This window comes from Drosophila sulfurigaster, chromosome 3 (assembly GCF_023558435.1).
Source record: "Drosophila sulfurigaster albostrigata strain 15112-1811.04 chromosome 3, ASM2355843v2, whole genome shotgun sequence".
In the NCBI taxonomy this organism is placed as follows: Eukaryota; Metazoa; Arthropoda; class Insecta; order Diptera; family Drosophilidae; genus Drosophila; species Drosophila sulfurigaster.
In genome coordinates, this window is record NC_084883.1 from 37,998,819 (window position 1) to 38,011,200 (window position 12,382).

The 12,382-nt window shown below is 36.1% G+C and overlaps 3 protein-coding genes across 3 annotated transcripts; 1 reads left to right on the top strand and 2 right to left on the bottom strand.

The window, feature by feature from the left end:
* Window positions 1–527: 527 nt before the first annotated feature.
* Window positions 528–1,171, top strand: LOC133842376 (pupal cuticle protein Edg-78E-like). The gene is made up of 2 exons (XM_062275438.1): window positions 528–643; window positions 707–1,171. Exons 1-2 carry the CDS (start codon window positions 632–634, stop codon window positions 1,064–1,066), a joined length of 372 nt encoding a protein of 123 aa, XP_062131422.1. The 5' UTR covers window positions 528–631; the 3' UTR covers window positions 1,067–1,171.
* Window positions 1,172–3,173: 2,002 nt separating this feature from the next.
* On the bottom strand, window positions 3,174–3,831 carry LOC133842751 (pupal cuticle protein Edg-78E-like). Its single transcript, XM_062275965.1, has 2 exons — window positions 3,736–3,831; window positions 3,174–3,672 (listed from the first exon to the last, which is right to left on the bottom strand). The coding sequence occupies exons 1-2, from the start codon at window positions 3,745–3,747 to the stop codon at window positions 3,268–3,270; spliced, it is 417 nt and encodes a 138-aa protein (XP_062131949.1). The 5' UTR covers window positions 3,748–3,831; the 3' UTR covers window positions 3,174–3,267.
* Window positions 3,832–6,566: 2,735 nt separating this feature from the next.
* LOC133842904 (pupal cuticle protein Edg-78E-like) lies at window positions 6,567–7,259 on the bottom strand. The gene is made up of 2 exons (XM_062276198.1): window positions 7,165–7,259; window positions 6,567–7,091 (listed from the first exon to the last, which is right to left on the bottom strand). The coding sequence occupies exons 1-2, from the start codon at window positions 7,171–7,173 to the stop codon at window positions 6,717–6,719; spliced, it is 384 nt and encodes a 127-aa protein (XP_062132182.1). The 5' UTR covers window positions 7,174–7,259; the 3' UTR covers window positions 6,567–6,716.
* Between the last annotated feature and the right edge of the window lie 5,123 nt (window positions 7,260–12,382).

Consider the following 12,382-nt stretch of genomic DNA (forward strand, 5'->3'; position numbering starts at 1 on the left):
GAAAATGCACCTATCTGTACAATTTAGTTAAGATGCATTATTATTTTTATATATTCAACTTAAAAAGAAGAAGTATAGCCTGTATGCAGAATATATTGTATATATTAACATAATATTGAAACCGACTAAGGAATGTGCGTATTTTAATGTCCATTTATCAAAGTCAATGGGCATTATCGAAAAACAAAATAGATATACGATCATTTGTGTTGATAAAGAATAGCATCGTTGTGTTGAAGGCGGCATAATGCCGTATGCATTTTACCCAAGAGTTACGACCTTTGGAGATTTGAATAAATATGCATCTTGTTATGCGTAAGACAAAAGCTTAAGCTCAAGTGAAGCTGAACTACTACCACAAGTGTACTAATGCCGTGAGAAGCGATGGTAAAACTCGGTCAGATCATATTTGAAATGCGTAAATTAATAATTCCGCGTCATAAAACCGAATAAAAATAATATGCATATTAGTTTGTGCTTAGAGCGCTCTAGCTCGTCGTAGGTGTAGGTCACTGCTCCAACAGAAGATGCGAGTATATAAGCTTCGTTTTTGGATTTCGAAATCAGTATCACCTGCAACCGCGACTTGAGCTTAACGAACTACTTGAGCTACTTAATTCCCCCATCAAAAATGTGCAAGATTGTAAGCGTGAAAATGATTTGCTTGTTTTCAATTAAATTTATTAACTAAATCCTTATATTATAGAGCCTTATCGTTGCTGCACTTTGCCTAGTGGCTTGCTGCTATGCCGCTGACGAATCGGATGCTGTCGTCACCAAGTATACATCTCAAATTAATGAGGATGGCACCTATGGCTATGAATATGGAACCTCTAACAATATTCAGGGTCAAGAATCTGGAGTTGGTGGCGCTTATGCTCAGGGATCTTATTCCTACATTGCTCCCGATGGACAGCCCATTCAAATCGAGTATAAAGCTGATCAGAACGGTTACCAACCCAAGGGTGATCATTTGCCAACACCTCCTCCAATTCCCGATTACATTCTGAGGGCTTTGGAATACATCGAGACCCATCCCTTCCCAAGAATTCAGCTGAAGAAATAAGCACACATTTCTGTGAAGAACCCTCTGTACCTGTTGTTAGCTTAATTTAGTAAAATGTTGACTATTGTGTAATACTTTCTTTAGTAAATGTTGGATATTTTATAATACTATAGTATTTTTATTTTCATATTTATTTTATTTACTTTTATAAGTCCGATAAGCAATTATTGAACTTTAATCGGAAAGCAGTTTCATATAGATAGATGGTGTATTTTGTTATTAATGGGAATCACAATCTTTTCAATAGAATTCGAACGCACTGCCAAGGTTAATTACTGTTGCTAATCATAAATAAAAATATAACAATATGCAGCTCGAATGCAGTTAAATTTTCTATGCCTTTTTTACGTCTTCAACCATTGAAATCCAATGTCAATGTCAGCTTCCTTATTATTATTTTAATCGATTTACCATAAGAAAGAAGTGCATTGTAACAAAGATTTACGTAAGTTGATGTAATCTAAAGAAATTGAATATAGCTTGACTAACTTCCCAAGCACTGATTCAAAGCCTCAAAAGGTTCATAACTAAAATATTCATATTCAAATAATTTTCGTTTGTGCAAATTTCGAAACTGATTAATAAAGACATAAATAAGAATTTAAACACTCTGACACAATGGCTATCTACCTTACTTTGATAACGAATATTGTTATGTGCCTGCATTCTATGTGAAGGCATTGGAGTTGCCAACATAAAATACTTTATTCGCAGTGACAATCACGGCTGCTGTTGCTGTTTGCTGGTCATTGTATTGAACGGGTGCCATTCAGCTGTTACCAGTTTTTTGATGTTAATGAAATGCAAAAAGCGAGTGTTAGAGTCGCAGCGTGGACTCGGACAATCGACTTAAGCGTTAAATGGTAAATATTTTGCGTGTCACAGTCAATTTTTGTCAAGAGTGTAAATGCTTTGCCGGCAGGGGTTAAACGAAGCCTTTCATTTAGCTGCTGTAAACTGTTTAAAACTCACAGCTCATGCACAAGGGGTGGAACATAAACTGTTTCCCAAGTTAAGGGTGGCAGTAGTGTTTAATTTGTTCACTTTAATCAAAAGTTAGCGAACTACTTTTTAATTCCAATCCGAAGGAAACATAAATAAGACTTTACTGGTTATTCCCAAAATATCTACTGTGATTACTTAAATCACAAGGATTAAGTTCGTTTGTTATGCCTTTTGTGCATAAATTATTATAAGCATCTTTAATGTTCAGTGTCTCGAACATTCATGAATGCAGATTCATGAATTAGTCACTAACGAATGCTAATATCCGCATTAGTTATCAGATAGCTTAGTAATTGTCTTATTACTATTGGTTTTTTATAATGTAGCATACTTTTAGGCACAATGAATAAATAATATGCCATAGCAATTTATTTCCAAAATTTAATAGTATTCAATGAATACACTCAAATATTTGCATCTAAATTTTCTAATGTACAAGATTTCAGTGTTGTCTACACATTCTAAGTAATATGAAATTATTGATTTTCTGCATTTATGCATTTCTGCTGATCCTTAAGTTAATTCTAATTCTTCTTTAGATAAATATTTAAGAAATATAGTGTTCCTTTATAAAGTTGTAATAATTTGTAGAGTTATTTTCTGGCCAACTTATTATATTTTATGAGGTATGTTAATTGAATCCATTCTACAAAATGTATGTAGATTGAAAATGAATAAATTTAAAAAATAACAGAGTATTAAATATTTCCTTTCCATGCTAAATTTGAGACGAAAATTCCCTCCACCGACACAGCTACGGACCTCCACTGGTCTATGCTTCGCTCCTAGTAGGGGCAGCCAATACTACTTAAACCTAAATCATATATATGAAATGTAGTAACATCTTTGCTTCATATCTTAGTCGCTCTATTTTGGAATACACTGCTTTGTATGTATCTATTGCTATTAATCGAGAACTGCTTGCAAGAGGTGCAAATGCTTAAGCATATTTGGTTGTCGAAATGTTCTTTTGCCAGTGAAGTATGTTTTAATATTAATTAATAGCTAAGAGTTAGGTGTTTATATATAAAGGAGAATAATTTGTATTTGTTATAGATCCCCATGTTGCGCCTGGAATTCCAAAAGTATAAAACATCATCATATATATATATTTTAAATCACGTTCGTTTATTTAAAAACATACTAACAAAGCTTTTAGATTCTCAATAATTGTAACTAAGAGTGAGTGTCAACGTTTAACCGAAAATGCGCTTCTGACCGCGGCTCGCAGCAGGCCTGCTGAACTGCTGTTGTTGCTGTTGGGGCTCATCGTACTGAGGGTGAGTGCGAATGTATTCCAGAGAGCGGAGGATGTAGTCTGGGATTGGTGGTGGAGTGGGCAGATGGGCACCCTGTGGCTGGTAGCCATTCTCATCGGCAACGTAGGTGGTCTGGATCAGCTGACCTTCTGGGGAGTAGTAAGCGTTTGAGCCGCTCACCGAGTAGCCAGCGTATCCCGACTCCTGGCCAGTGATGCCATTGGAGGTATCGTATCTGTACTGATATTGGCCATCGGGCTGGATGTCAAGGAACTGCGAGCCAGTGGCATAAGCATCTTCGGCAGTAGCTGCGACGCAGGCGATCAAGGCGGAAACGAGGATCTGTGGCGAGAGTGGATTATGATTAGATTTGGATTTGGATGCGGACTTTTCTCAGTTACTTACGAAACGGAACATCTTTGGGGTGTTTGTCTTTGTTGTGACTTCAACTGATACACTAGATGATGTGCTGACTATGTTGACGATTGCAAGCGATTTTATAGTAAAAAATCGCCGTGGCTCGGATTCGATATTCTCAACAAAAACAACAAATAAAACCTGATCGCTTCAACAAGTTCAGGAAATTAATCTAAATAACCATAACAATAAAAGCAGCCAATAGCCCACATTGACCAAACCGGAGAATGTGTGTACGCATCAAGAGCGGCTTCGGCTTCGGCTTCAGTTTCAGTTTCAGCAGCGGCGTCATCGCCATCCGCTGTGAGTGGGTTTGCCCGAGAGTCGTCACATCAACAAGCGCCAAGCTGAAAGCAAAAGCATCGCCCCATGCAGCAATGTCAATGTCGAGCCAGTCTCTCAGTCTCTCCTCGAGTTTGTCTGGTTGAAGTTGCGGGCTAGGGAAAGGGTCCGGGGTACGAACCCGGCACACCCAAATAAAATGAATTTGACTAAATTAATGTTGCCTCTGTGTATCTGTGTGTATGCGTGTGTGTATCGCAATAAATATTTAGCATAATTTATGGTTTCACTAGATTGGCGCATGCTACGCTACAGTTTTTTTGGCTCTTGGTTTTACTTTTGCATTTGCATTGGACAAGAAATGTTAATTCACTTTTGTACTATGACGGAGAGGCGCTAAATGTGTGCGCTTAACAAATTGCTTGATAACATTGAGATAATTTAATAGTCCAAAATGAGATATCAAAACAGGATTTAACTGTTTGTCGTTTGTCGTCTGCCGACAGGCCCGAAAATCTTTCTTGTATTAATCATTAATCATGGACAAACTGATTCTCTGATTCTGCTTAGCTGTTAACTTAATGAATTTGCTCATTAAAATTTATATGCTCGCATGTTTATTTTTTTAGGCCAATTTTTATAGCACCTTCTTGATTCGATTCGATTATTTAGATATAATAAATTTAACACCCGCGGTCGTATGTTTGGAACCGCTAAAGAATATTTAAAATACTCGCAAGAGAAGAAAAAATGATTTAATATGCTAATGGAATTTTTTATTTTCGCTATAGTCATTCAATACTGCTTACTTAAGCTAATGACAGAAGCAGACAGACTCCATGGCAACTACAATGATAATAATAACAAAAGCTGACTTATGCAAATCAAATTTAAGCTCGCAAACTAGTTTATGAATGATGGAGTGTCTTCTGTTTTGACTATGATTTTTAATATTCCGATTAGCGTGACACATATTAAAATGCATAGCAGTTTTTTGGGGGCTGCTTCAGTTCACACTGATTCTGATGGCATCCAATTAGTGACTGACAAATGATGAATCGAATCCGATATGCATGAGATTGCCAACAAATTGGGGAGATCTACTGGATTGCATTCCATTTCAGAATTTTTAATTAGTTCTCCAAACAGAGGAAATTACTTATGACACACACAAGAGAGTTTATACTTAATATAATATATGATAATGAGACTAGTCAATTTAAATACAATTTATTCCGTACAAAGATGACTAGTTTTTTTTTGTAGTTTTCGTGATGCCCGAATATTCCTTTTGAAGCTGAATCAACGTTGAATGATATACAGGTGTGCATTTACTATCGATCTTTGACATTTTGATCAGAATGTTGGACAAACTAGTTTGATTTCCGCATCAAGCTACAAGCTGCAATAAACACTTACCTCATCTAAGATTTATGGTGATGCGAACTATAAAGAAAACTATCCCAGCACACGCAACATTTTACAATGTGCCGAAATTTGCATGCTAATTAAAACTATCGGCGACTCGTCGTTAAATTGTATAGACTATTCTAATTTGGTAAAACTTATTCAATTGAGAATTCAGCTATATATGGCAGATGTAAGTATCATAAACTAAGACAGATTCAGTCAAGAATGTTCGACCATATCCGCTACACATTTAGCCAAATACAAAGCACGTATGTGACTATTCCACACATTTATTCATTAACTCGCGATAGATGTCTGTCAGTGGCTTCGTGCTGTAATCGAGCAACATGATATTATCTCAGCATCCAATCACAGCATCACCACACCGCAAATTGTGCTCTACCATTTTCGGCAGTCTTTGATTTGTGTGTGCTAATTGTTTGCACTAATTTGCAATACTAAAATTTCTCTTCATTAGTAATTTAATATGTTTATTTGTTGACAACTACAACCTCAAATATTATTAATCATATGCATAGGGAGAGAGGCTGTAAATAAGACTTCGTGTATTTTTTTGTGAGATGGATTTAATCCTAATATTGATAGCTTCAACATAAATATGTTAGATAACATGTTATTTAAACTTAATTTAAAATTGTAAAATAAGTTTCCCTTCTAAGTAAATCCTTTAAGGAAATATGAGACGTTGCTCGGGTTATAATAAAACGAATAAGAAAACTAAAATTGGCTGTGAATGTGAAATATTTGCTACAAATTTGTGGTTCATAAAAAAATCACAAGAAAAGAAAGGAAAAGATGATTGTGTAATATGAAAAATGTTATACTATGCGTATACTTGATGAGCAAGCATTGCTTCTGTGAGTTATCTAAAAGTCGATTAAATTTCTGCGTTGTTAAACATATTTTGACTGTTGTAATCGGAGCAGAGAATGCTCTTCAACTTATAATTATTTTTTTAAACTTAACAATTGCAGATAATTGGCTAAATGAATGCTAAATATTTACGACTATATCTTGCAAAAGTTAACTTTGATGTGTTTTTATTATTAATATTTAATTTGCCGTAACAAATTAATTTTGATTAAGTTAAAGAAAGAAGCCGAGTATTAATGGAATGTGTTTTTTTTATTTGCAGGCAGCTTAAAAATTAGCCGGTAGATATGAAGACATTTTGCAGTTAGCATTGAAGCTTGCAAAATGCATTAATTAACAAAGAAAAACTGATGATCTTTTGTGACTGGAGTTAGCGAGGCGACTTAAAAGTGTCTACGGGCCAGACGCTGTTCCTCCTGATGGGGATGTGTGCGAATGTATTCCAGAGAGCGCAGGATAGCTGCTGGGATTGGTGGTGGAGTGGGCAGATGGGCACCCGATGGATGGTAACCGTCAGCATCAGCGGTGTAGGTCAACTGCACCAACTGGCCATCGGGTGCGTAGTAGGCTGATGAACCGCTTGCGTATTGGCCACCAACACCTTGCTCCTGCTGTGCGATGCCATTGGAGGTCTGGAACTGATAGCTATAGCTGCCATCCTCGTTGACATCCGACTTGAAGTCACGTGTCTCGGCTGCCGCATCGAAGGAATCGGGTCTCGCCTGGGCAACGGCCAAAAGTGCAACGGTTAAGATGAACTATGTTGATCGAGAAAGAATTGAGATTAAAATCAAGTTCCTTTTGCTTTGCGATTTTATGTTGAATACTCACGAATTTCATGGTGTGGTTTTGGTGTGGGTACTTCTTGTCTCTTTGAAGTCGATGCGAGAATGAATGCTGTTGAGATGAAGTGCCAGGGCATTTATAGTCAGCTTGCCAATTACCACAACCAATATACAACAACGTCAGCGACAACGACAACTTTTATGGTTTTTAGCATTGAACCTGAACTGCGTTCGAAAGACTTCCATATCGGCACCGTCATTGTCGGCCCATTCAGAGATATGCACACACACCGTTACACACATGCAGACCTAAATCGTACATCGTAAGTATGTAAATAAATTAAACTGTCTGCTCTGTTGGCTGGTGCTAAAAGCCTTTGTGCAGTGGGAATTAGAGTGCACCGTTATTGTTAAAAAAATATATACCAGAATAATCTGAGATGTAATTGAAGAAGCTTAGGAGTTTAAAGAACATATCTATACAAATTAAATCATAGACTTTTTAATTCATTTAAATTTAATAATCATAAAATTAACCAAAAGTCAACAAAGAACAAAGAAAATATGCGTAATTCATATTATATACATAAATATGTTATTTGTCATAGAGTATGAAAAAAATAATTTTTTTATTTTAATAAAAAATGAGCATTCAATAGCATTGATTTGAATAACGTTGATCATCTGCAAAAAAAAAACGAAACATAAGAAAACTGTATTGAAAGACAACAGGAAGCAATTAAGTTTTGTTTTTAATATTACTTTAGTAATTTTTGTTGTTTAATAAATATTATTTATAAATCGCGAAAAATATGGAACAAGGTAATCAGTATATATTTGCCATAAGTGATGATATCATATATATAATAATTAATTAATTAATTAATTTATATTATTATAAAATTTCTTACCGTACTGTATAAATTTTTATGACAAATTTAATACTAGTGTTCTAAAGTAATTTTTTTTACTATACTTGTTCAGTACATTAATACAATACACATTTCAATATAAGATCGACAAATATTCTTTCATTTTCTGAATAAGCAATGCCTATATAATATTGAATTAGATTTTAATTTATTTTATAATATTTTGTCCCACCGTGCGAAAATGAGCCAATAAATTGGTTGCCGCCTTGCCCTTGCCTTAATTTTTGAGTTGAGTTTAGTTTTTTTGCCAACACATGGTGGTAGATGCCACCACATCTATGAGAAATACAATTTGAGTAATTATTCATTAGCACCTTCCAAATATGAGTTGACAGCCTTATATGAAATAGTGGAGTTACGACTTTTGATTTTAGCTCTTTCTACTTCCTTAGTATTCATTATATTCGTATCTGCATGTATTAAATCAATATCAAGCAACAGAAAATACTCAAAAATAAATTATAAATCATGTGCAAATGTCGATGATAAATGACTGAAGAAACTGAAAAAGTCGATTAAAGATCAACGGCACACTTATTTGCAGTGTGTGCCATGTGCAGTTGCCCCGCAAAGTTGAGCTGTTATTCAAATACTCTACTTTAAACATCATTAAATCTTTTAGTACAACTATCTATACACCCATCTTTAAGCATTACAAGCATGCAGGGTATAAAGATCAGAAAGCCAGTCACAAAAGCCAAAAGTTCATGCCGTATAACCTGTGCTCTTTTTTTTATATCAACTTCGAGGCAGATGAACGACCTTGCCACAGCGTGTGTCGGCTTCTGACTGGCCAAAAATAACATGAAATGAGCTGGGCAGCTTTATCTTTGACTTGTTGTCTGATAAGGATACTAGTGATGGGAGCAGCGTGCGCGTGTCACGACTGGACACTCACGAAGTGTCACGATGTCTTATTAAACTATAATTTACACGTTACTACCTGAACCAGAAAGTATCCTTTGTTAAGTTAATTTATTGCCTGCACTAAATGTGAGACAATTTATTTTATTTCCATTTATATTACAACCTTGACCGTTGCTGTTTAAATAAAATCAGCTCATTATTTCCCCCACTCATAACGGAATAAAACAAATAATTCAATTTGCTGTCGTTTTTGTGCGCAATATTAATGACTGTAAACTGGGCCAAATCATTTGTAAATGGCTATTTAATTGCAATTTGTTATCGTATTCATGAATGAAATACTACATCAGATAAAATCAATTGTGCTGAGCCTTGTTCAGTTATTTCTTGGACAAAACGCCTCTTGGCGTGAAACACACAGTGTTGCATCGCTAACGCGAATGAACTGGTAAAGGCAAAGTAAGAAAAAAATAAGCACCAGCAACATGCTGTGCCATTTATAAGATTTGTGAATGCTTTTTATAAATATTCGTGGTACATGGGCGAGAGGTATTCGCAGTTTCAAGACCGACAGGCTAACTGACCGTATTCCAGCTGGGTTTGCCTTCCACATAATCTTCATCGTCTCTCGTTTTTTTTGTGCTTTGTTTTCATTGCCTTTTGTCGGAACCGGCTGTTCGCTCCGAATTGGAATTGCGTTGAGCGTCGTTGCCTGCGCTTCGTTGACTTTAAATGAAAGAAAAACTTGTTACGATTCTCAGGTACTTCCTTGCCTAAGTGGCTTCCGCTGGAGCTAAAGCTGAAGCTGGAGCTGGAGCTGGACCTGGGCAGCCTTTTGGTGCATTGCCCGTTGGTGCGTCCATTAAGGCATCAATCTATCTTTGGGCCGCATTAAGCTCCCTTGACAACCAGTACTTGCTACACATTCGATGCCGATGAAATACAGACACGAATACTTCGTACAATAATTGACCTAAATATTGTTGCTGCGGCTGCGACAAGTCTGGCCCAAGGTCAGGCAAACTACATGTGCTCATGTGAAGCTGCAATCATATCAGTTTTTGTGTTTTATTTAATGGTCTCTCGCACACTGGGAATTTGCTACTTTCAATTCATGCCTCCGCGTGCGTCTCATTTTTCCCTTTGGTGGGCATTATTACTTGATCATTTGAATATTTGAATTTAAAGTGATTTGCTCTGATCCACATTTAGTCAGTTTTGTTGCATGTATTAAAAACCAATTAATTAAATATGCGATCGGCTTTGCGTGTAGTCCATTTATTCAACTCCCCCCTCCACTGCGTTGTCGTCGCCATGCAACGCTAATCGGTCATCAAGCAGTCTCAACCAAAAAGTCTGCAAGCAGTCCATTGATGTAACTTTAACTGTGAGGTCGACTGCTTTGGCTTTCACAGCAGGGGGAATGAGATTAGTGCGTGGGCTTATTATTGTATGGTAGCTGCAAGAGCTCCATTCACACACATACACACGCACACAATGTCAACTACTTTCAAATCGTACAACAACAACAGCAATAAAGGCATTCTACCGTTGACCTTCAGTTTGCTAGACAAGCCCCAAAAAAGTTCGAATTTAATTGTCATTTGTCGCACCTTTCTTATTTGTCTTTTCTCTTGAAAACTCCAACTTGTTCCTGTTGCTGTTTACTATTTGAAATTAGTTTATTTCATACCCTAAGAGGTGATCGCTTGACATTAAATAGTAAAAGGTATTGTTCACTTGACCGACTACTTTAATTGTATCTTTATTTAATCCGATAAAGCTTAGATATTTCATTAAATTTGTTCTTTAAAATTTTTCCTAATTATTAAGTACAAAAATACATATAGCCCAACCTATATGATTAAAACCATTTTAGATTCAGTTAGGTTTAATTTTCTTCTCATAAATATTGTATTTTCTTTTCAAGAGTATTTACTTTTCGGTACTTATTTTCTATCTTGTTTTCAAAGTTATTTATAACATCAAACTTATGCAAACGTTTGTTTATAATCTCCTACTGTATTGCCCTCCATTATATCTCGACAGCGCAAAAGCATCGCCATCGAGATAACCAGTTGGTTTTGTTTTGACTGAATTTCGACTGAACCGCTCCTGTTGAAAGTGGAGACAGCGGCTAAGACAATCAACTTAAATAAATAAGCTGGTGTCTTTTGACTAGTCAAATAAACGATTGTAATATTAATTGATTCGTTTCATGGCCGAATCAATAAAAAACTGTGAACTAATCAATATCAAATCGTAGTATCTTATGTTACGTACATATATGATGAATGCATGCGAGTCTGCTTGATATATTTCACTTTCTAATTTGTATAACAGGTTGTTAAGTGGCATGATATGAACTTGTGAACATTTATTTAAAAGTGCTCGAGGAAAAGGAGATGCAATTGATATCAAATAGGATCAATTGGTTTCATAATTTACTTATCGAATTACCAAGTCATAATATTTACATATGATACTCGCATTTAAATGGAGGCAACGAGCCGTAAAAACTGTTATTTGATATTTCAGTAAGAGTTACACATTTTTGGCCACTCAAAAGCAAATAGTAAACATAGGGGTTGGGGGAACATGTTATGGCTGACGAAGCTCGAATTGTTATTAGCCACAATTTGCATAGACCAAAAATAGCAAATATGCTCAATATATGCATATTGATATATGTGAGATGTGCTCACATTATAAATGCATACAAAAAGTTTGGAAAATAAAAAAGTTATTTATGAACTGACTATTATAGATATGATCAAAACTGGAGTAACTTGAGCAGCCGATGATATCGTCGAGAGTTTAGCTCATTTAACATGTGGAATGTGCTTGGATTTAATTTTTTGGTAAACGGGTAGTTCAAGAGTTGCATGGTTAGATGGATAGACAGATGCCCCGACCGTAATTAATGAATTAACACCAACACTTAATTACTTTAATGGGCACAACGATGCGCAGAGCTTGTACCTGTGGCGTCTCTCTTGAACCCCGAAGCGATTTACCCAATCGAGAGAGATGAGTTGAGTTGAGATGGGTATATCATATGTTCCCTTCCCCCGCTCGGGTCAAAGTGTTGCGTATGGTTTTAGCTTTGGCTTTTGGCTATTCGGATTTTCAGTTTCGGTTTTGGTTTTGGATTTAATTTCATTTTCGTTTGCTGCTGGCAGCAGCAGAGTGAGAAAGCTAATCCATTCATTACTGCTAAATCGCAATGGAAATTATTGTTGATTAGCTAAAAGCTGAGCTGTGATAATTGGGTTGCAACCGTTTTTAGCTCGTGGCAACTGTGTGTGTTGTGGGCTATATGTCAGCGTAACCCATCATCATCATCATCTTCATAGCTTAATGATAGTTTTCTTACTTTCATTTGAATGGGGGGTCGTCACAGTACATCATATTGGAGATAGTATATAAAACTCGGGTCGAGGCAACGTCAGACATCAAACACAG